The sequence below is a fragment of the Lonchura striata genome, chromosome 2 (assembly GCF_050655825.1).
Source record: "Lonchura striata isolate lonStrDom1 chromosome 2, ASM5065582v1, whole genome shotgun sequence".
Classification (NCBI taxonomy): Eukaryota; Metazoa; Chordata; class Aves; order Passeriformes; family Estrildidae; genus Lonchura; species Lonchura striata.
Genome location: NC_140704.1, coordinates 52195651 through 52218679, shown reverse-complemented (window position 1 = coordinate 52218679; position 23029 = coordinate 52195651). Strand labels below are relative to the sequence as shown.

The 23029-nt window shown below is 52.6% G+C and overlaps 4 protein-coding genes across 4 annotated transcripts; all 4 read right to left on the bottom strand.

The window, feature by feature from the left end:
* Positions 1 to 1369: 1369 nt before the first annotated feature.
* On the bottom strand, positions 1370 to 5783 carry LOC146768244 (inositol 1,4,5-trisphosphate receptor-interacting protein-like 1). The gene has a single exon (XM_085570188.1). The coding sequence runs from the start codon at positions 4290 to 4292 to the stop codon at positions 2649 to 2651; it is 1644 nt and encodes a 547-aa protein (XP_085426314.1). The 5' UTR covers positions 4293 to 5783; the 3' UTR covers positions 1370 to 2648.
* A 2733-nt stretch (positions 5784 to 8516) lies between these two features.
* LOC146768243 (inositol 1,4,5-trisphosphate receptor-interacting protein-like 1) lies at positions 8517 to 9938 on the bottom strand. The gene has a single exon (XM_085561250.1). It carries the CDS (start codon positions 9936 to 9938, stop codon positions 8517 to 8519), a length of 1422 nt encoding a protein of 473 aa, XP_085417376.1.
* A 3392-nt stretch (positions 9939 to 13330) lies between these two features.
* On the bottom strand, positions 13331 to 15138 carry LOC144245919 (inositol 1,4,5-trisphosphate receptor-interacting protein-like 1). Its single transcript, XM_077781455.2, has one exon. It carries the CDS (start codon positions 15136 to 15138, stop codon positions 13717 to 13719), a length of 1422 nt encoding a protein of 473 aa, XP_077637581.2. The 3' UTR covers positions 13331 to 13716.
* A 3886-nt stretch (positions 15139 to 19024) lies between these two features.
* LOC144245924 (inositol 1,4,5-trisphosphate receptor-interacting protein-like 1) lies at positions 19025 to 21114 on the bottom strand. Its single transcript, XM_085570179.1, has one exon. The coding sequence runs from the start codon at positions 21047 to 21049 to the stop codon at positions 19628 to 19630; it is 1422 nt and encodes a 473-aa protein (XP_085426305.1). The 5' UTR covers positions 21050 to 21114; the 3' UTR covers positions 19025 to 19627.
* Positions 21115 to 23029: the final 1915 nt, after the last annotated feature.

The following is a 23029-nucleotide window of genomic DNA, read 5'->3' as shown; positions in this document are numbered from 1 at the left end:
TCTGCACACTTGTCAGCACCCTAGGGGCCCAAGGCAGGCTGGCCACGCTTCTCACAGCCACCAAAGACTCTGGCCCCAGAGCAGTTTGCCCCTCAGGGTGGCCCGGGGCTGGCTGCCTGTCCCCGGCCAGCTGCGCCTGGGCCGCTGCCTCAGCCGTGAGGGATGCAGAGCCGCGAGAGCCCGTGGCTCTCTGCTGGGCCGCACAGCTGAGCTCCCAGCTCCAGCTGGCAGGGCCTCAGCACCCAGCCTGTGCCCTCCCGCCCCGACGGCCATGCCAGGCCCTGCTTGCTGCCCTGATGGTGGCACTCCCGGCCCCCAGCGCTCTCCAAGGGCTTCTCCTGGGGCACCTTCCTGCAGCCTCTCAGAGCCTGCACAAAACCCAGCAGAGGCCTGCGCTAGGGCTGCTTACAAGGGCCTGGAGGGTCAGCACCAGGGGCAGCAGCTTCCCACTGACAGAGGGCAGGGTTAGGCTGGAGATGTGCAAGAAAGTGTGCCTCTGAGGCTGGTGACAACCTGGGCCACGCTGCCCATGGAAGCTGTGGCTGCCCAGTCCCTGGCAGTGTTCCAGGTCAGGTTGCATGGGGCTTGCTGCAATGTGGCCTGGTGCTGCAAGGTGTCCCTGCCCTTGGCAGCAGGCTTGCAACAAGACAATGTCTAGGGGCCCTTCCAAGCGGAGCCATGCTGTGATTCTGGGATCAGAGGGGGGTCAGGGGCACGTGGCCTTAATTGCTGATTAGAACCAATTCAGCACTGTTAGTTTGGTTGCGTTCGCAGAGACTGTTCACAAGCCCAGATTCCCATCGGGTGACATTTACCAATACTATAGGTGTGGCTGAGAGCAAGAAAGTCTCGCATGCTCCAGATTCTGCAAAACTGCCTTTTATTGAAACAAGAGCACAGCAGATCCTTGCTTGCTCGTCATGCATGCGCTAACTATGGAGCATTACTACGCATCCAAACAGATCCATTAAATACTCAATTGATATTGTTCCACTGTCATATTCATCATGATGATTTTTTAATTATATAACATTCCACATATTTGATAAACATTTAATTCTAAAGATATTGTATTAAATTACTGTTTTGTAGTAAATACAATATGTGTATGTATAATACATATTTTATAAATATATCTGCATCATCAAAATCTCGCCTCTGATAAATGCAGTAACCACAGAGGATTAATATGTGTCACAACAGCCACAAATAACTGTGGCATAATAGTGACATCCTATACTTGCTATTTCTTTTTTTAAGATAACGTGATCATTTCTAAACTATCGCTATAATATGTATCTATTAAAACACATCTGTTAGTAAAAATATTTGTATCAATATATACACACTATAGTTATATAGACAGATATCTATCTGTCTATGCATCCCATCCATTCCTGTCTTTGTCATGGAGCTACAAGCTGGTTCTCTGCCACCAGCTGCAAGCCCCGCAAGCACACGCATCCAAAGGAGGCCAGCAAGGCTGGTGAAGGCTTGGGAGCACAAGCCCTGTGAGGAACAGAGCTGGAGTTGTTTAGCCTGGAGAAATGGAGACTCAGAGACAACCTTGTCACTCCCTCCAACTACGGGAAAGGTGGTTGTAGTGAGGTGGGGGTTGGTGTCTCTCTCCAGGCAGCAAGTGACAGAACAAGAGGACACAGTGTTTAGCTGTGCCGCGCTCCTGCCCCAGATCCCTGGTCTCTCTAGCCCCGGCTAGCTCTTCCTGGGGCGAGAGTGGGCGGTGGAGGCACCCTGCGCTGCTCCCGGATGGGGTTTAGAGGGTGCCTTCGTGGGTCCCTGGGCGGCGCAGGCAAGCCTCGTTGGTGAGGAAAGAAAGGGCGGATCCAGCTGGGGGCTAAGTCCACTTTATTCGGGCCAACGGGCCAAACATGCAGGAACAGTGCCAGCCAACTGGAACCCCGAGAGGGGTCTGACACTGGGCTATAAACCTTTGGGGAGGGGTAAACCTTTAGGGAGGGATATTGGTGATCCAATGAGGTGAGGGGAAGGGAGTGGCTCCAGGATGGGGTGATCTGACTTGGTCCAATGGGGGGAGGATATGGGAGGGGCCCCAGGCCCTCGTCCAATCACTCGGTGCCCTGAGCAGAAGCTTCTAGGTGGAGGGGAAGGAACACCGAGTGACGGGCAAGGCACCTGGGAGGAGACAGGGGAATGACTTTGCACTTTCCAGGATGATGGACAAATACTGGAAAGGCGGGAAGGGAGGACCAGGCGGGAAAACAGGGAACAAACCAAGTGATAATAGGGGTGTACAGGGGCAAACCAATGGATAATACAGAAATATTAAAACATATAAATTGCACAACTCCACATAGCTGTGCCAAGGGGAATTTAGGTTGGACGTTAGGAAAAATATTCTTCCTGGAAGAGTGGTAAAGTACTGGAATGGTTTGCCTGGGGGAACTGGTGGAGTCACCATCCCTGGATGTGTTTAAAAAAAGGTTGGATATGGCACGCAGGGTCATGGTAATAGCTAAGGTGGTGTTAGGCCATGGGTTGGACTCGATGGTCTTAAATGTCCCTTCCAACCTAGTGATTCTGTGATTCTCTAATGCTGTGATTCTACGTGCCCCGCTAGCAGCGGCCAGAGGCCGGCACTCTTGCCAGGCGACGGCACAGATCAAGGCCTAGGGGTGGGCAGCCAGATCCTGTGGCAGGCCGTGGAACAGGTTGGATGGCCTAGCCCTTTGTGTATCTGGGGGCAAGCGGAACTCCTCCGGAAGCCTCTGGTTGCCCACTGTGAAATGCTCCAGGGGTTTGCCTTCCAGAGATAAGTGCAGCTGCTCCAGAGCATCCGACAGTTGCAGCAGAAAATGTCTCCTGTGCCTCTGCGACGCCGGTACGGTGCTCAGCAGGCGCGTGACATTGGTCTTGATGGAAGGGATGGAAAGGGCCTTGCGCGCAAGAACACGGGCAAGGAGCTGCAGGCATTTAAGGTGTGAGTCGTCCTGGGGAGCCGGCCTGGCCATGCGCCTCAAGAACTTTGTCTCTGCCACGCTGTAGGTCTCGGGCCACGTTGTGCTTGGGGTGTGGGCCCCTCGATGCTGGCTGCTGATAAAGATGTCTGAGGCGTGTTGCTGCACCCCAAACAGCACCTTAACCTGGAAGCTTTCTTGGCTGTTGCTCAGCCTGAGCTTGCAAGAGCGTTTGGAGGGCAGCAGCTCTAAACGCCAACTGCGTGACTGGGGTAAAAGACGCCAGTTTTCTTCCACCAGCGCGCAGAACCACTGGACGGTTTTCTCCACGTCGAGGTAGGAGCCGGTGCACAGCGTGTCTAGGAGGTTGGGCTGGCGAGTCTTCCTACTAATCACGTCAGGGTGGTGCTGGAAGCACAGCATGTTCGTGCCCTGGTAATCCCTGGGGCAGCTGCACTCCAGCTCCACAAGGACACGGAAATTCCTGCCAGGCTTCTGCTGGTCAGTGTCACGCTCCAGGTGGAAGATGTGGCCTTGGGGAGGAGTCAGGGGTACAAGCACCCGGTACACAACTTCCTCCTCACGGGCGGCCCAACCTTCAAAGGCACTGCCAAAACCAATGGCTTGTTGCAGCACCGGGTAGAAAGTCCCACTCAAGGCACGCCCGAGGAAAGTTGTGAAATTGTCTATCAGGGCCACCGTCCTGTTGCAGCCTGTCTGCAGGTCCTCTACAGGCCCCTGTATGTGCTCCTCTAGAAGCCATCTCACATCATACACGCATGTCTCGCCCTCTACCTCCTTCTCCTGTTCCGTCTCCTCCTTGCCACCGAACTCTGCCCCACGACTTCTTGTCCTCCGCATAAACCATGCTGCCAAGAGAAGAACCAAGAGCCCAGCAAATGCCCAGACCTGCCAGGGCTGCAAGGCAGACCAGAGCAGGTCTCTCCAGGATGCGCCACTCTGCATCAGCGCCAGCTGCTCCACCTCCCGCTCCAGCCGAATCCTCTCCTCTTCCTGGAACTTTGCACGCAGCTCCATTTCCCGATGCATCACCTCATCCAAAACATCACCCACGGGCTGCGGGTACTGGACTACACGCAGCAAGAGCAGGAACCACAACACGCAGAAATCCATGGTCTGCAGGAGGATGGAGAGAAGGCCTTGATGGGGAGTGGGGAGGGAGGCGGCTGCCAGTGGGAGCAGCAGGGACACGAATCCCAGTGATCGGAGGGCAGCAAGAACAGGGCCCCAGACAGCTGGGGGCAGGAAGGCCTGTCCCACTGGCCCAGCAGCAGCAGCAGCAGCAGCAGCACTGTACCGTGGCCAAGGCTCTGCCATGAGGGGCTCTCCCTCCATGCAGAGGGAGAAACCAGCCAGGGGTGCAGCGTTTCTAATCCCGCCCCTTGTCCCCAGCACGGCCTCCCTGCCACGCGTGTGCACTCACCGCTTGCCCAAGGAATCCGGGGCCACTGTTACCTGCTGGGGCCTTTTTGTACCTGCCCCCACTGTGACACGTCCCCCACAATGTCACAACTGCCACAGCACATCACAACCCAGCCAACTCGATGCTTTGTCCCCAGCCCAGCTCAGCCCCTCTAAGTAGCCCTGGTGTAATGGTTAAGGCTGCTTTTGAGTGAACCTTCTTCAAAGAGCTTCCCTTGGTCTTTCTTTGGTCTTTCTTACCAGCTGCCTCCATCGGCAGTCTCACAGATATCCATGGTGGAAGGCACCCTTGGGATCACTGCGTCTAAGCCTTGACTCCACCCTGGTTGAATTACCCTTAAATCTCTGCATCTCCGAGGTTGAAAAAGTCCTTGAAGATCATACAGTTCTACTCCACCAATCAGCCAGGTCTCCAAATGCCACATGCCCAGGACTTCTAAAGCTTTCTGAGGGTGGTGACTCAGCCGTTGTCCTAGGCAGCCTGTTCCCAAGCTTGATATCCGTTTTGTTGAAGGAATATTTCCTGCAGATCCAATCTAAATCTCCTGTGGCACAGCTGGAGAAACTTTCCTCTGGTCATATTGTTTCTTCCCTGGGCGAATAGAATTCATTAATGGATCTGCTTGCTAGCACTTGTAACACTTGTGACACTGGTGGAATTGCGGAAGGTGAGAGTAGGCAGAAACAGTATGGAAAGACAATCAGCAGAACAAAAGGACATGCAGATATGACCAAAAAAGAGACAATGAGATAGAGAGAACAAAAAAAGGAGTGAAAGGCCCAGCCTCTTACACTCCTAAGAAGCCCCGTTAAGAGATTGTTTTCTATGCAAAGCTGCAGCATTTTTTAATTCTTCCTCTCATCCTACCTTTCCCTACTGGCCCTTCTTTGTGGAAATCAGTTGCTGCCTTTACTTTCAGGGTGCTTTGATTCCTACCTATCTAATTACTCTCTGAAAAAAATCTATTTCATACATGTCAGACCTGAAGAAAGATTTTGGGCCAGAAACTTGTCCTCTGTTCTCAGCTGTGCCTGTGTTGGCCTACCTACCCCTGCTGTCCCTTTTTCCCGGTAATTTTGCAAGAACCAAAGCTGTGCAATACCCATCCAACACTGGTGAAGCTTTATCGGTTCTGAAAGGTGCTTATTATTCATAGAGATCCCCTCTGCTATTTCCCCATGGAAGGAGAGACAGCCAGCGTAAGACACCAGTATTACTATGGCCATGCAGGGGGGGCTATTGGTTGTTGCTTCTTCCTGGGCTGGCGCTTTCCTCTGCACACTTGTCAGCACCCTAGGGGCCCAAGGCAGGCTGGCCACGCTTCTCACAGCCACCAAAGACTCTGGCCCCAGAGCAGTTTGCCCCTCAGGGTGGCCCGGGGCTGGCTGCCTGTCCCCGGCCAGCTGCGCCTGGGCCGCTGCCTCAGCCGTGAGGGATGCAGAGCCGCGAGAGCCCGTGGCTCTCTGCTGGGCCGCACAGCTGAGCTCCCAGCTCCAGCTGGCAGGGCCTCAGCACCCAGCCTGTGCCCTCCCGCCCCGACGGCCATGCCAGGCCCTGCTTGCTGCCCTGATGGTGGCACTCCCGGCCCCCAGCGCTCTCCAAGGGCTTCTCCTGGGGCACCTTCCTGCAGCCTCTCAGAGCCTGCACAAAACCCAGCAGAGGCCTGCGCTAGGGCTGCTTACAAGGGCCTGGAGGGTCAGCACCAGGGGCAGCAGCTTCCCACTGACAGAGGGCAGGGTTAGGCTGGAGATGTGCAAGAAAGTGTGCCTCTGAGGCTGGTGACAACCTGGGCCACGCTGCCCATGGAAGCTGTGGCTGCCCAGTCCCTGGCAGTGTTCCAGGTCAGGTTGCATGGGGCTTGCTGCAATGTGGCCTGGTGCTGCAAGGTGTCCCTGCCCTTGGCAGCAGGCTTGCAACAAGACAATGTCTAGGGGCCCTTCCAAGCGGAGCCATGCTGTGATTCTGGGATCAGAGGGGGGTCAGGGGCACGTGGCCTTAATTGCTGATTAGAACCAATTCAGCACTGTTAGTTTGGTTGCGTTCGCAGAGACTGTTCACAAGCCCAGATTCCCATCGGGTGACATTTACCAATACTATAGGTGTGGCTGAGAGCAAGAAAGTCTCGCATGCTCCAGATTCTGCAAAACTGCCTTTTATTGAAACAAGAGCACAGCAGATCCTTGCTTGCTCGTCATGCATGCGCTAACTATGGAGCATTACTACGCATCCAAACAGATCTATTAAATACTCAATTGATATTGTTCCACTGTCATATTCATCATGATGATTTTTTCATTCTATAACATTCCACATATTTAATAAACATTTAATTCTAAACATATTGTATAAAATTACTGTTTTGTAGTAAATATAATATGTGTGTGTATAATACATATTGAATACATATAAGTGTACGATCAAAATCTTGCCTCCGAAAAATTCAGTAACTACAGAGTATGAATATGTGTCACAAGAGCCACAAATGACTCTGACATAATAGTGACATCATATACTTGCTATTTCTTTTTATAAAATAATATGATAATTTTAAAGATATTGTATTAAATTACTGTTTTGTAGTAAATACAATATGTGTATGTATAATACATATTTTATAAATATAGCTGCATCATCAAAATCTTGCCTCTGATAAATGCAGTAACCACAGAGTATTAATATGTGTCACAATAGCCACAAATAACTGTGGCATAATAGTGACATCCTATACTTGCTACTTCTTTTTTTAAGATAAGGTGATCATTTCTAAACTATCACTATAATATGTATCTATTAAAACACATCTGTTAGTAAAAATATTTGTATCAATATATACACACTATAGTTATATAGACAGATATCTATCTGTCTATGCATCCCATTCATTCCTGTCTTTGTCATGGAGCTACAAGCTGGTTCTCTGCCACCAGCTGCAAGCCCCGCAAGCACACGCATCCAAAGGAGGCCAGCAAGGCTGGTGAAGGCTTGGGAGCACAAGCCCTGTGAGGAACAGAGCTGGAGTTGTTTAGCCTGGAGAAATGGAGACTCAGAGACAACCTTGTCACTCCCTCCAACTACGGGAAAGGTGGTTGTAGTGAGGTGGGGGTTGGTGTCTCTCTCCAGGCAGCAAGTGACAGAACAAGAGGACACAGTGTTTAGCTGTGCCGCGCTCCTGCCCCAGATCCCTGGTCTCTCTAGCCCCGGCTAGCTCTTCCTGGGGCGAGAGTGGTCGGTGGAGGCACCCTGCGCTGCTCCCGGATGGGGTTTAGAGGGTGCCTTCGTGGGTCCCTGGGCGGCGCAGGCAAGCCTCGTTGGTGAGGAAAGAAAGGGCGGATCCAGCTGGGGGCTAAGTCCACTTTATTCGGGCCAACGGGCCAAACATGCAGGAACAGTGCCAGCCAACTGGAACCCCGAGAGGGGTCTGACACTGGGCTATAAACCTTTGGGGAGGGGTAAACCTTTAGGGAGGGATATCGGTGATCCAATGAGGTGAGGGGAAGGGAGTGGCTCCAGGATGGGGTGATCTGACTTGGTCCAATGTGGGGAGGATATGGGAGGGGCCCCAGGCCCTCGTCCAATCACTCGGTGCCCTGAGCAGAAGCTTCTAGGTGGAGGGGAAGGAACACCGAGTGACGGGCAAGGCACCTGGGAGGAGACAGGGGAATGACTTTGCACTTTCCAGGATGATGGACAAATACTGGAAAGGCGGGAAGGGAGGACCAGGCGGGAAAACAGGGAACAAACCAAGTGATAATAGGGGTGTACAGGGGCAAACCAATGGATAATACAGAAATATTAAAACATATAAATTGCACAACTCCACATAGCTGTGCCAAGGGGAATTTAGGTTGGACGTTAGGAAAAATATTCTTCCTGGAAGAGTGGTAAAGTACTGGAATCGTTTGCCTGGGGGAACTGGTGGAGTCACCATCCCTGGATGTGTTTAAAAAAAGGTTGGATATGGCACGCAGGGTCATGGTAATAGCTAAGGTGGTGTTAGGCCATGGGTTGGACTCGATGGTCTTAAATGTCCCTTCCAACCTAGTGATTCTGTGATTCTCTAATGCTGTGATTCTACGTGCCCCGCTAGCAGCGGCCAGAGGCCGGCACTCTTGCCAGGCGACGGCACAGATCAAGGCCTAGGGGTGGGCAGCCAGATCCTGTGGCAGGCCGTGGAACAGGTTGGATGGCCTAGCCCTTTGTGTATCTGGGGGCAAGCGGAACTCCTCCGGAAGCCTCTGGTTGCCCACTGTGAAATGCTCCAGGGGTTTGCCTTCCAGAGATAAGTGCAGCTGCTCCAGAGCATCCGACAGTTGCAGCAGAAAATGTCTCCTGTGCCTCTGCGACGCCGGTACGGTGCTCAGCAGGCGCGTGACATTGGTCTTGATGGAAGGGATGGAAAGGGCCTTGCGCGCAAGAACGCAGGCAAGGAGCTGCAGGCATTTAAGGTGTGAGTCGTCCTGGGGAGCCGGCCTGGCCATGCGCCTCAAGAACTTTGTCTCTGCCACGCTGTAGGTCTCGGGCCACGTTGTGCTTGGGGTGTGGGCCCCTCGATGCTGGCTGCTGATAAAGATGTCTGAGGCGTGTTGCTGCACCCCAAACAGCACCTTAACCTGGAAGCTTTCTTGGCTGTTGCTCAGCCTGAGCTTGCAAGAGCGTTTGGAGGGCAGCAGCTCTAAACGCCAACTGCGTGACTGGGGTAAAAGACGCCAGTTTTCTTCCACCAGCGCGCAGAACCACTGGACGGTTTTCTCCACGTCGAGGTAGGAGCCGGTGCACAGCGTGTCTAGGAGGTTGGGCTGGCGAGTCCTCCTCCTAATCACGTCAGGGTGGTGCTGGAAGCACAGCATGTTCGTGCCCTGGTAATCCCTGGGGCAGCTGCACTCCAGCTCCACAAGGACACGGAAATTCCTGCCAGGCTTCTGCTGGTCAGTGTCACGCTCCAGGTGGAAGATGTGGCCTTGGGGAGGAGTCAGGGGTACAAGCACCCGGTACACAACTTCCTCCTCACGGGCGGCCCAACCTTCAAAGGCACTGCCAAAACCAATGGCTTGTTGCAGCACCGGGTAGAAAGTCCCACTCAAGGCACGCCCGAGGAAAGTTGTGAAATTGTCTATCAGGGCCACCGTCCTGTTGCAGCCTGTCTGCAGGTCCTCTACAGGCCCCTGTATGTGCTCCTCTAGAAGCCATCTCACATCATACACGCATGTCTCGCCCTCTACCTCCTTCTCCTGTTCCGTCTCCTCCTTGCCACCGAACTCTGCCCCACGACTTCTTGTCCTCCGCATAAACCATGCTGCCAAGAGAAGAACCAAGAGCCCAGCAAATGCCCAGACCTGCCAGGGCTGCAAGGCAGACCAGAGCAGGTCTCTCCAGGATGCGCCACTCTGCATCAGCGCCAGCAGCTCCACCTCCCGCTCCAGCCGAATCCTCTCCTCTTCCTGGAACTTTGCACGCAGCTCCATTTCCCGATGCATCACCTCATCCAAAACATCACCCACGGGCTGCGGGTACTGGACTACACGCAGCAAGAGCAGGAACCACAACACGCAGAAATCCATGGTCTGCAGGAGGATGGAGAGAAGGCCTTGATGGGGAGTGGGGAGGGAGGCGGCTGCCAGTGGGAGCAGCAGGGACACGAATCCCAGTGATCGGAGGGCAGCAAGAACAGGGCCCCAGACAGCTGGGGGCAGGAAGGCCTGTCCCACTGGCCCAGAAGCAGCAGCAGCAGCAGCAGCACTGTACCGTGGCCAAGGCTCTGCCATGAGGGGCTCTCCCTCCATGCAGAGGGAGAAACCAGCCAGGGGTGCAGCGTTTCTAATCCCGCCCCTTGTCCCCAGCACGGCCTCCCTGCCACGCGTGTGCACTCACCGCTTGCCCAAGGAATCCGGGGCCACTGTTACCTGCTGGGGCCTTTTTGTACCTGCCCCCACTGTGACACGTCCCCCACAATGTCACAACTGCCACAGCACATCACAACCCAGCCAACTCGATGCTTTGTCCCCAGCCCAGCTCAGCCCCTCTAAGTAGCCCTGGTGTAATGGTTAAGGCTGCTTTTGAGTGAACCTTCTTCAAAGAGCTTCCCTTGGTCTTTCTTTGGTCTTTCTTACCAGCTGCCTCCATCGGCAGTCTCACAGATATCCATGGTGGAAGGCACCCTTGGGATCACTGCGTCTAAGCCTTGACTCCACCCTGGTTGAATTACCCTTAAATCTCTGCATCTCCGAGGTTGAAAAAGTCCTTGAAGATCATACAGTTCTACTCCACCAATCAGCCAGGTCTCCAAATGCCACATGCCCAGGACTTCTAAAGCTTTCTGAGGGTGGTGACTCAGCCGTTGTCCTAGGCAGCCTGTTCCCAAGCTTGATATCCGTTTTGTTGAAGGAATATTTCCTGCAGATCCAATCTAAATCTCCTGTGGCACAGCTGGAGAAACTTTCCTCTGGTCATATTGTTTCTTCCCTGGGCGAATAGAATTCATTAATGGATCTGCTTGCTAGCACTTGTAACACTTGTGACACTGGTGGAATTGCGGAAGGTGAGAGTAGGCAGAAACAGTATGGAAAGACAATCAGCAGAACAAAAGGACATGCAGATATGACCAAAAAAGAGACAATGAGATAGAGAGAACAAAAAAAGGAGTGAAAGGCCCAGCCTCTTACACTCCTAAGAAGCCCCGTTAAGAGATTGTTTTCTATGCAAAGCTGCAGCGTTTTTTAATTCTTCCTCTCATCCTACCTTTCCCTACTGGCCCTTCTTTGTGGAAATCAGTTGCTGCCTTTACTTTCAGGGTGCTTTGATTCCTACCTATCTAATTACTCTCTGAAAAAAATGTATTTCATACATGTCAGACCTGAAGAAAGATTTTGGGCCAGAAACTTGTCCTCCGTTCTCAGCTGTGCCTGTGTTGGCCTACCTACCCCTGCTGTCCCTTTTTCCCGGTAATTTTGCAAGAACCAAAGCTGTGCAATACCCATCCAACACTGGTGAAGCTTTATCGGTTCTGAAAGGTGCTTATTATTCATAGAGATCCCCTCTGCTATTTCCCCATGGAAGGAGAGACAGCCAGCATAAGACACCAGTATTACTATGGCCATGCAGGGGGGGCTATTGGTTGTTGCTTCTTGCTGGGCTGGCACTTTCCTCTGCACACTTGTCAGCACCCTAGGGGCCCAAGGCAGGCTGGCCACGCTTCTCACAGCCACCAAAGACTCTGGCCCCAGAGCAGTTTGCCCCTCAGGGTGGCCCGGGGCTGGCTGCCTGTCCCCGGCCAGCTGCGCCTGGGCCGCTGCCTCAGCCGTGAGGGATGCAGAGCCGCGAGAGCCCGTGGCTCTCTGCTGGGCCGCACAGCTGAGCTCCCAGCTCCAGCTGGCAGGGCCTCAGCACCCAGCCTGTGCCCTCCCGCCCCGACAGCCATGCCAGGCCCTGCTTGCTGCCCTGATGGTGGCACTCCCGGCCCCCAGCGCTCTCCAAGGGCTTCTCCTGGGGCACCTTCCTGCAGCCTCTCAGAGCCTGCACAAAACCCAGCAGAGGCCTGCGCTAGGGCTGCTTACAAGGGCCTGGAGGGACAGCACCAGGGGCAGCGGCTTCCCACTGACAGAGGGCAGGGTTAGGCTGGAGATGTGCAAGAAAGTGTGCCTCTGAGGCTGGTGACAACCTGGGCCACGCTGCCCATGGAAGCTGTGGCTGCCCAGTCCCTGGCAGTGTTCCAGGTCAGGTTGCATGGGGCTTGCTGCAATGTGGCCTGGTGGTGCAAGGTGTCCCTGCCCTTGGCAGCAGGCTTGCAACAAGACGGTGTCTAGGGACCCTTCCAAGCGGAGCCATGCTGTGATTCTGGGATCAGAGGGGGGTCAGGGGCACGTGGCCTTAATTGCTGATTAGAACCAATTCAGCACTGTTAGTTTGGTTGAGTTCGCAGAGACTGTTCACAAGCCCAGATTCCCATCGGGTGACTTCTACCAATACTATAGGTGTGGCTGAGATCAAGAAAGTCTCGCATGCTCCAGATTCTGCAAAAGTGCCTTTTATTGAAACAAGAGCACAGCAGATCCTTGCTTGCTCGTCATGCATGCGCTAACTATGGAGCATTACTACGCATCCAAACAGATCTATTAAATACTCAATTTATATTGTTCCATTGTCATATTCGTCATGATGATTTTTTAATTATATAACATTCCACATATTTAATAAACATTTAATTCTAAACATATTGTATAAAATTACTGTTTTGTAGTAAATACAATATGTGTGTGTATAATACATATTGTATACATATAACTGTACTATCAAAATCTTGCCTCCGAAAAATTCAGTAACTACAGAGTATGAATATGTGTCACAAGAGCCACAAATGACTCTGACATAATAGTGACATCATATACTTGCTATTTCTTTTTATAAAATAATATGATAATTTTAAAGATATTGTATTAAATTACTGTTTTGTAGTAAATACAATATGTGTATGTATAATACATATTTTATAAATATATCTGCATCATCAAAATCTCGCCTCTGATAAATGCAGTAACCACAGAGGATTAATATGTGTCACAACAGCCACAAATAACTGTGGCATAATAGTGACATCCTCTACTTGCTATTTCTTTTTTTAAGATAACGTGATCATTTCTAAACTATCGCTATAATATGTATCTATTAAAACACATCTGTTAGTAAAAATATTTGTATCAATATATACACACTATAGTTATATAGACAGATATCTATCTGTCCATGCATCCCATTCATTCCTGTCTTTGTCATGGAGCTACAAGCTGGTTCTCTGCCACCAGCTGCAAGCCCCGCGAGCACACGCATCCAAAGGAGGCCAGCAAGGCTGGTGAAGGCTTGGGAGCACAAGCGCTGTGAGGAACAGAGCTGGAGTTGTTTAGCCTGGAGAAATGGAGACTCAGAGACAACCTTGTCACTCCCTCCAACTGCGGGAAAGGTGGTTGTAGTGAGGTGGGGGTTGGTGTCTCTCTCCAGGCAGCAAGTGACAGAACAAGAGGACACAGTCTTTAGCTGTGCCAAGGGGAATTTAGGTTGGACGTTAGGAAAAATATTCTTACTGGAAGAGTGGTAAAGTACTGGAATCGTTTGCCTGGGGGAACTGGTGGAGTCACCATCCCTGGATGTGTTTAAAAAAAGGTTGGATATGGCACGCAGGGTCATGGTAATAGCTAAGGTGGTGTTAGGCCATGGGTTGGACTCGATGGTCTTAAATGTCCCTTCCAACCTAGTGATTCTGTGATTCTCTAATGCTGTGATTCTACGTGCCCCGCTAGCAGCGGCCAGAGGCCGGCACTCTTGCCAGGCGACGGCACAGATCAAGGCCTAGGGGTGGGCAGCCAGATCCTGTGGCAGGCCGTGGAACAGGTTGGATGGCCTAGCCCTTTGTGTATCTGGGGGCAAGCGGAACTCCTCCGGAAGCCTCTGGTTGCCCACTGTAAAATGCTCCAGGGGTTTGCCTTCCAGAGATAAGTGCAGCTGCTCCAGAGCATCCGACAGCTGCAGCAGGAAATGTCTCCTGTGCCTCTGCGACGCCGGTACGGTGCTCAGCAGGCGCGTGACATTGGTCTTGATGGAAGGGATGGAAAGGGCCTTGCGCGCAAGAACACGGGCAAGGAGCTGCAGGCATTTAAGGTGTGAGTCGTCCTGGGGAGCCGGCCTGGCCATGCGCCTCAAGAACTTTGTCTCTGCCACGCTGTAGGTCTCGGGCCACGTTGTGCTTGGGGTGTGGGCCCCTCGATGCTGGCTGCTGATAAAGATGTCTGAGGCGTGTTGCTGCACCCCAAACAGCACCTTAACCTGGAAGCTTTCTTGGCTGTTGCTCAGCCTGAGCTTGCAAGAGCGTTTGGAGGGCAGCAGCTCTAAACGCCAACTGCGTGACTGGGGCAAAAGCCGCCAGTTTTCTTCCACCAGCGCGCAGAACCACTGGACAGTTTTCTCCACGTCGAGGTAGGAGCCGGTGCACAGCGTGTCTAGGAGGTTGGGCTGGCGAGTCCTCCTCCTAATCACGTCAGGGTGGTGCTGGAAGCACAGCATGTTCGTGCCCTGGTAATCCCTGGGGCAGCTGCACTCCAGCTCCACAAGGACACGGAAATTCCTGCCAGGCTTCTGCTGGTCAGTGTCACGCTCCAGGTGGAAGATGTGGCCTTGGGGAGGAGTCAGGGGTACAAGCACCCGGTACACAACTTCCTCCTCACGGGCGGCCCAACCTTCAAAGGCACTGCCAAAACCAATGGCTTGTTGCAGCACCGGGTAGAAAGTCCCACTCAAGGCACGCCCGAGGACAGTTGTGAAATTGTCTATCAGGGCCACTGTCCTGTTGCAGCCTGTCTGCAGGTCCTCTACAGGCCCCTGTATGTGCTCCTCTAGAAGCCATCTCACATCATACACGCATGTCTCGCCCTCTACCTCCTTCTCCTGTTCCGTCTCCTCCTTGCCACCGAACTCTGCCCCACGACTTCTTGTCCTCCGCATAAACCATGCTGCCAAGAGAAGAACCAAGAGCCCAGCAAATGCCCAGACCTGCCAGGGCTGCAAGGCAGACCAGAGCAGGTCTCTCCAGGATGCGCCACTCTGCATCAGCGCCAGCTGCTCCACCTCCCGCTCCAGCCGAATCCTCTCCTCTTCCTGGAACTTTGCACGCAGCTCCATTTCCCGATGCGTCACCTCATCCAAAACATCACCCACGGGCTGCGGGTGCTGGACTACACGCAGCAAGAGCAGGAGCCACAACACGCAGAAATCCATGGTCTGCAGGAGGATGGAGAGAAGGCCTTGATGGGGAGTGGGGAGGGAGGAGGCTGCCAGTGGGAGCAGCAGGGACACGAATCCCAGTGATCTGAGGGCAGCAAGAACAGGGCCCCAGACAGCTGGGGGCAGGAAGGCCTGTCCCACTGGCCCAGCAGCAGCAGCAGCAGCAGCAGCACTGTACCGTGGCCAAGGCTCTGCCATGAGGGGCTCTCCCTCCATGCAGAGGGAGAACCCAGCCAGGGGTGCAGCGTTTCTAACCCCGCCCCTTGTCCCCAGCACGGCCTCCCTGCCACGCGTGTGCACTCACCGCTTGCCCAAGGAATCCGGGGCCACTGTTACCTGCTGGGGCCTTTTTGTACCTGCCCCCACTGTGACACGTCCCCCACGATGTCACAACTGCCGCAGCACATCACAACCCAGCCAACTCGATGCTTTGTCCCCAGCCCAGCTCAGCCCCTCCGAGTAGCCCTGGTGTAATGGTTAAGGGTGCTTTTGAGTGAACCTTCTTCAAAGAGCTTCCCTTGGGCTTTCTTTGGTCTTTCTTACCAGCTGCCTCCATCGGCAGTCTCCTAGATATGCATGGTGGAAGGCACCCTTGGGATCACTGAGTCCAAGCCTTGACTCCACCCTGGTTGAATTACCCTTAAATCTCTGCATCTCCGAGGTTGAAAAAGTCCTTGAAGATCATACAGTTCTACTACAAACTTAACACTGCCTACTCCACCAATCAGCCAGGTCTCCAAATGCCACATGCCCAGGACTTCTAAAGCTTTCTGAGGGTGGTGACTCAGCCGTTGCCCTAGGCAGCCTGTTCCCAAGCTTGATATCCGTTTTGTTGAAGGAATATTTCCTGCAGATCCAATCTAAATCTCCTGTGGCACAGCTGGAGAAACTTTCCTCTGGTCATATTGTTTCTTCCCTGGGCGAACAGAATTCATCAATGGATCTGCTTGCTAGCACTTGTAACACTTGTGACACTGGTGGAATTGCGGAAGGTGAGAGTAGGCAGAAACAGTATGGAAAGACAATCAGCAGAACAAAAGGACATGCAGATATGACCAAAAAAGAGACAATGAGATAGAGAGACCAAAAAAAGGAGTGAAAGGCCCAGCCTCTTACACTCCTAAGAAGCCCTGTTAAGAGATTGTTTTCTATGCAAAGCTAGAGCGTTTTTTAATTCTTTCTCTCCTCCTACCTTTCCCTACTGGCCCTTCTTTGTGGAAATCAGTTGCTGCCTTTACTTTCAGGGTGCTTTGATTCCTACCTATCTAATTACTCTCTGAAAAAAATCTATTTCATACATGTCAGACCTGAAGAAAGATTCTGGGCCAGAAACTTGTCCTCCGTTCTCAGCTGTGCCTGTGTTGGCCTACCTACCCCTGCTGTCCCTTCTTCCTGGTAATTTTGCAAGAACCAAAGCTGTGCAATCCCCATCCAACACTGGTGAAGCTTTATCGGTTCTGAAAGGTGCTTATTATTCATAGAGATCCCCTCTGCTATTTCCACATGGAAGGAGAGACAGCCAGCATAAGACACCAGTATTACTATGGCCATGCAGGGGGGGCTATTGGTTGTTGCTTCTTGCTGGGCTGGCACTTTCCTCTGCACACTTGTCAGCACCCTAGGGGCCCAAGGCAGGCTGGCCACGCTTCTCACAGCCACCAAAGACTCTGGCCCCAGAGCAGTTTGCCCCTCAGGGTGGCCCGGGGCTGGCTGCCTGTCCCCGGCCAGCTGCACCTGGGCCGCTGCCTCAGCCGTGAGGGATGCAGAGCCGCGAGAGCCCGTGGCTCTCTGCTGGGCCGCACAGCTGAGCTCCCAGCTCCAGCTGGCAGGGCCTCAGCGCCCAGCCTGTGCCCTCCCGCCCCGACGGCCATGCCAGGCCCTGCTTGCTGCCCTGATGGTGGCACTCCCGGCCCCCAGCGCTCTCCAAGGGCTTCTCCTGGGGCACCTTCCTGCAGCCTCTCAGAGCCTGCACAAAACCCAGCAGAGGCCTGCGCTAGGGCTGCTTACAAGGGCCTGGAGGGACAGCACCAGGGGCAGCGGCTTCCCACTGACAGAGGGCAGGGTTAGGCTGGAGATGTGCAAGAAAGTGTGCCTCTGAGGCTGGTTGTGAGAACCCCAGCCTTGCTCTGGGGTCTCATAAGGTGGTGAAATTCCTCCTCCAACCCGTGCTTCCAAAGAAGAACTCCTCAGGCTTTTGCTGTTCGGTCTCGAGGCAATTTATTGCTAGTTATCTAACAGATTATGTTCTTGGACTGCGGCTATTTGATCAGCGGCCTGGGTAGAGGCACACACACACACTGATATCCTCTCTATCTGCTGTCTTCTTCGTCTCTCCCCCTGCCCAGGGCTGCTGCTATCTTTTATATGATATATTACGTATTACATGTTTATAGTCTTCCCCCAATACCTACTACCTATATTACAAAGTGCTTTTCTACTCTAAACCAATCTGTGAGTGCCAAAATCACCAGGGTCATGGAGGCAAGGAAAAAGAAGGAAGAAGAACAGGGTCAGCCCACTTTCCTCCATCTTAGAACTCCTGACTCCCATGTACAAAGTAAAAACCCCCCTGTACATGTGCTAAAAAAATTTCCCCTCTACTTTGTAATTACTTTTACTATACTATGTAACCTTTTGTGACTGCTTGTTCCACCTCCAAAGTTGGTAACTCATTCCATGGCTCAAACTCAAGATCACAGCTGTTTCCAGCTGTCTGCCAGGGTCTAAAATGCTTCTGACCAAGGCCTGGAACCTCTAAAAATGTCTGAGAGACATTTTGAGTTCCCACAGCTGGTGACAACCTGGGCCACGCTGCCCATGGAAGCTGTGGCTGCCCAGTCCCTGGCAGTGTTCCAGGTCAGGTTGCATGGGGCTTGCTGCAGTGTGGCCTGGTGCTGCAAGGTGTCCCTGCCCTTGGCAGCAGGCTTGCAACAAGACGGTGTCTAGGGACCCTTCCAAGCGGAGCCATGCTGTGATTCTGGGATCAGAGGGGGGTCAGGGGCACGTGGCCTTAATTGCTGATTAGAACCAATTCAGCACTGTTAGTTTGGTTGAGTTCGCAGAGACTGTTCACAAGCCCAGATTCCCATCGGGTGACTTTTACCAATACTATAGGTGTGGCTGAGATCAAGAAAGTCTCGCATGCTCCAGATTCTGCAAAAGTGCCTTTTATTGAAACAAGAGCACAGCAGATCCTTGCTTGCTCGTCATGCATGCGCTAACTATGGAGCATTACTACGCATCCAAACAGATCTATTAAATACTCAATTTATATTGTTCCATTGTCATATTCGTCATGATGATTTTTTAATTATATAACATTCCACATATTTGATAAACATTTAATTCTAAACATATTGTATAAAATTACTGTTTTGTAGTAAATACAATATGTGTGTGTATAATACATATTGTATACATATAACTGTACTATCAAAATCTTGCCTCCGAAAAATTCAGTAACTACAGAGTATGAATAGGTGTCACAAGAGCCACAAATGACTCTGACATAATAGTGACATCATATACTTGCTATTTTTTTTTATAAAATAATATGATAATTTTAAAGATATTGTATTAAATTACTGTTTTGTAGTAAATACAATATGTGTATGTATAATACATATTTTATAAATATATCTGCATCATCAAAATCTCGCCTCTGATAAATGCAGTAACCACAGAGGATTAATATGTGTCACAACAGCCACAAATAACTGTGGCATAATAGTGACATCCTCTACTTGCTATTTCTTTTTTTAAGATAACGTGATCATTTCTAAACTATCGCTATAATATGTATCTATTAAAACACATCTGTTAGTAAAAATATTTGTATCAATATATACACACTATAGTTATATAGACAGATATCTATCTGTCCATGCATCCCATTCATTCCTGTCTTTGTCATGGAGCTACAAGCTGGTTCTCTGCCACCAGCTGCAAGCCCCGCGAGCACACGCATCCAAAGGAGGCCAGCAAGGCTGGTGAAGGCTTGGGAGCACAAGCGCTGTGAGGAACAGAGCTGGAGTTGTTTAGCCTGGAGAAATGGAGACTCAGAGACAACCTTGTCACTCCCTCCAACTACGGGAAAGGTGGTTGTAGTGAGGTGGGGGTTGGTGTCTCTCTCCAGGCAGCAAGTGACAGAACAAGAGGACACAGTCTTTAGCTGTGCCAAGGGGAATTTAGGTTGGACGTTAGGAAAAATATTCTTACTGGAAGAGTGGTAAAGTACTGGAATCGTTTGCCTGGGGGAACTGGTGGAGTCACCATCCCTGGATGTGTTTAAAAAAAGGTTGGATATGGCACGCAGGGTCATGGTAATAGCTAAGGTGGTGTTAGGCCATGGGTTGGACTCGATGGTCTTAAATGTCCCTTCCAACCTAGTGATTCTGTGATTCTCTAATGCTGTGATTCTACGTGCCCCGCTAGCAGCGGCCAGAGGCCGGCACTCTTGCCAGGCGACGGCACAGATCAAGGCCTAGGGGTGGGCAGCCAGATCCTGTGGCAGGCCGTGGAACAGGTTGGATGGCCTAGCCCTTTGTACATCTGGGGGCAAGCGGAACTCCTCCGGAAGCCTCTGGTTGCCCACTGTAAAATGCTCCAGGGGTTTGCCTTCCAGAGATAAGTGCAGCTGCTCCAGAGCATCCGACAGCTGCAGCAGGAAATGTCTCCTGTGCCTCTGCGACGCCGGTACGGTGCTCAGCAGGCGCGTGACATTGGTCTTGATGGAAGGGATGGAAAGGGCCTTGCGCGCAAGAACACGGGCAAGGAGCTGCAGGCATTTAAGGTGTGAGTCGTCCTGGGGAGCCGGCCTGGCCATGCCCCTCAAGAACTTTGTCTCTGCCATGCTGTAGGTCTCGGGCCACGTTGTGCTTGGGGTGTGGGCCCCTCGATGCTGGCTGCTGATAAAGATGTCTGAGGCGTGTTGCTGCACCCCAAACAGCACCTTAACCTGGAAGCTTTCTTGGCTGTTGCTCAGCCTGAGCTTGCAAGAGCGTTTGGAGGGCAGCAGCTCTAAACGCCAACTGCGTGACTGGGGCAAAAGCCGCCAGTTTTCTTCCACCAGTGCGCAGAACCACTGGACAGTTTTCTCCACGTCGAGGTAGGAGCCGGTGCACAGCGTGTCTAGGAGGTTGGGCTGGCGAGTCCTCCTCCTAATCACGTCAGGGTGGTGCTGGAAGCACAGCATGTTCGTGCCCTGGTAATCCCTGGGGCAGCTGCACTCCAGCTCCACAAGGACACGGAAATTCCTGCCAGGCTTCTGCTGGTCGGTGTCACGCTCCAGGTGGAAGATGTGGCCTTGGGGAGGAGTCAGGGGTACAAGCACCCGGTACACAACTTCCTCCTCACGGGCGGCCCAACCTTCAAAGGCACTGCCAAAACCAATGGCTTGTTGCAGCACCGGGTAGAAAGTCCCACGCAAGGCACGCCCGAGGACAGTTGTGAAATTGTCTATCAGGGCCACTGTCCTGTTGCAGCCTGTCTGCAGGTCCTCTACAGGCCCCTGTATGTGCTCCTCTAGAAGCCATCTCACATCATACACGCATGTCTCGTCCTCTACCTCCTTCTCCTGTTCCGTCTCCTCCTTGCCACCGAACTCTGCCCCACGACTTCTTGTCCTCCGCATAAACCATGCTGCCAAGAGAAGAACCAAGAGCCCAGCAAATGCCCAGACCTGCCAGGGCTGCAAGGCAGACCAGAGCAGGTCTCTCCAGGATGCGCCACTCTGCATCAGCGCCAGCTGCTCCACCTCCCGCTCCAGCCGAATCCTCTCCTCTTCCTGGAACTTTGCACGCAGCTCCATTTCCCGATGCGTCACCTCATCCAAAACATCACCCACGGGCTGCGGGTGCTGGACTACATGCAGCAAGAGCAGGAGCCACAACACGCAGAAATCCATGGTCTGCAGGAGGATGGAGAGAAGGCCTTGATGGGGAGTGGGGAGGGAGGAGGCTGCCAGTGGGAGCAGCAGGGACACGAATCCCAGTGATCTGAGGGCAGCAAGAACAGGGCCCCAGACAGCTGGGGGCAGGAAGGCCTGTCCCACTGGCCCAGCAGCAGCAGCAGCAGCAGCACTGTACCGTGGCCAAGGCTCTGCCATGAGGGGCTCTCCCTCCATGCAGAGGGAGAACCCAGCCAGGGGTGCAGCGTTTCTAACCCCGCCCCTTGTCCCCAGCACGGCCTCCCTGCCACGCGTGTGCACTCACCGCTTGCCCAAGGAATCCGGGGCCACTGTTACCCGCTGGGGCCTTTTTGTACCTGCCCCCACTGTGACACGTCCCCCACGATGTCACAACTGCCGCAGCACATCACAACCCAGCCAAGTCGATTCTTTGTCCCCAGCCCAGCTCAGCCCCTCCGAGTAGCCCTGGTGTAATGGTTAAGGGTGCTTTTGAGTGAACCTTCTTCAAAGAGCTTCCCTTGGTCTTTCTTTGGTCTTTCTTACCAGCTGCCTCCATCGGCAGTCTCATAGATATCCATGGTGGAAGGCACCCTTGGGATCACTGAGTCCAAGCCTTGACTCCACCCTGGTTGAATTACCCTTAAATCTCTGCATCTCCGAGGTTGAAAAAGTCCTTGAAGATCATACAGTTCTACTACAAACTTAACACTGCCTACTCCACCAATCAGCCAGGTCTCCAAATGCCACATGCCCAGGACTTCTAAAGCTTTCTGAGGGTGGTGACTCAGCCGTTGCCCTAGGCAGCCTGTTCCCAAGCTTGATATCCGTTTTGTTGAAGGAATATTTCCTGCAGATCCAATCTAAATCTCCTGTGGCACAGCTGGAGAAACTTTCCTCTGGTCATATTGTTTCTTCCCTGGGCGAACAGAATTCATCAATGGATCTGCTTGCTAGCACTTGTAACACTTGTGACACTGGTGGAATTGCGGAAGGTGAGAGTAGGCAGAAACAGTATGGAAAGACAATCAGCAGAACAAAAGGACATGCAGATATGACCAAAAAAGAGACAATGAGATAGAGAGAACAAAAAAAGGAGTGAAAGGCCCAGCCTCTTACACTCCTAAGAAGCCCTGTTAAGAGATTGTTTTCTATGCAAAGCTAGAGCGTTTTTTAATTCTTTCTCTCCTCCTACCTTTCCCTACTGGCCCTTCTTTGTGGAAATCAGTTGCTGCCTTTACTTTCAGGGTGCTTTGATTCCTACCTATCTAATTACTCTCTGAAAAAAATCTATTTCATACATGTCAGACCTGAAGAAAGATTCTGGGCCAGAAACTTGTCCTCCGTTCTCAGCTGTGCCTGTGTTGGCCTACCTACCCCTGCTGTCCCTTCTTCCTGGTAATTTTGCAAGAACCAAAGCTGTGCAATACCCATCCAACACTGGTGAAGCTTTATCGGTTCTGAAAGGTGCTTATTATTCATAGAGATCCCCTCTGCTATTTCCCCATGGAAGGAGAGACAGCCAGCATAAGACACCAGTATTACTATGGCCATGCAGGGGGGGCTATTGGTTGTTGCTTCTTGCTGGGCTGGCACTTTCCTCTGCACACTTGTCAGCACCCTAGGGGCCCAAGGCAGGCTGGCCACGCTTCTCACAGCCACCAAAGACTCTGGCCCCAGAGCAGTTTGCCCCTCAGGGTGGCCCGGGGCTGGCTGCCTGTCCCCGGCCAGCTGCGCCTGGGCCGCTGCCTCAGCCGTGAGGGATGCAGAGCCGCGAGAGCCCGTGGCTCTCTGCTGGGCCGCACAGCTGAGCTCCCAGCTCCAGCTGGCAGGGCCTCAGCACCCAGCCTGTGCCCTCCCGCCCCGACAGCCATGCCAGGCCCTGCTTGCTGCCCTGATGGTGGCACTCCCGGCCCCCAGCGCTCTCCAAGGGCTTCTCCTGGGGCACCTTCCTGCAGCCTCTCAGAGCCTGCACAAAAC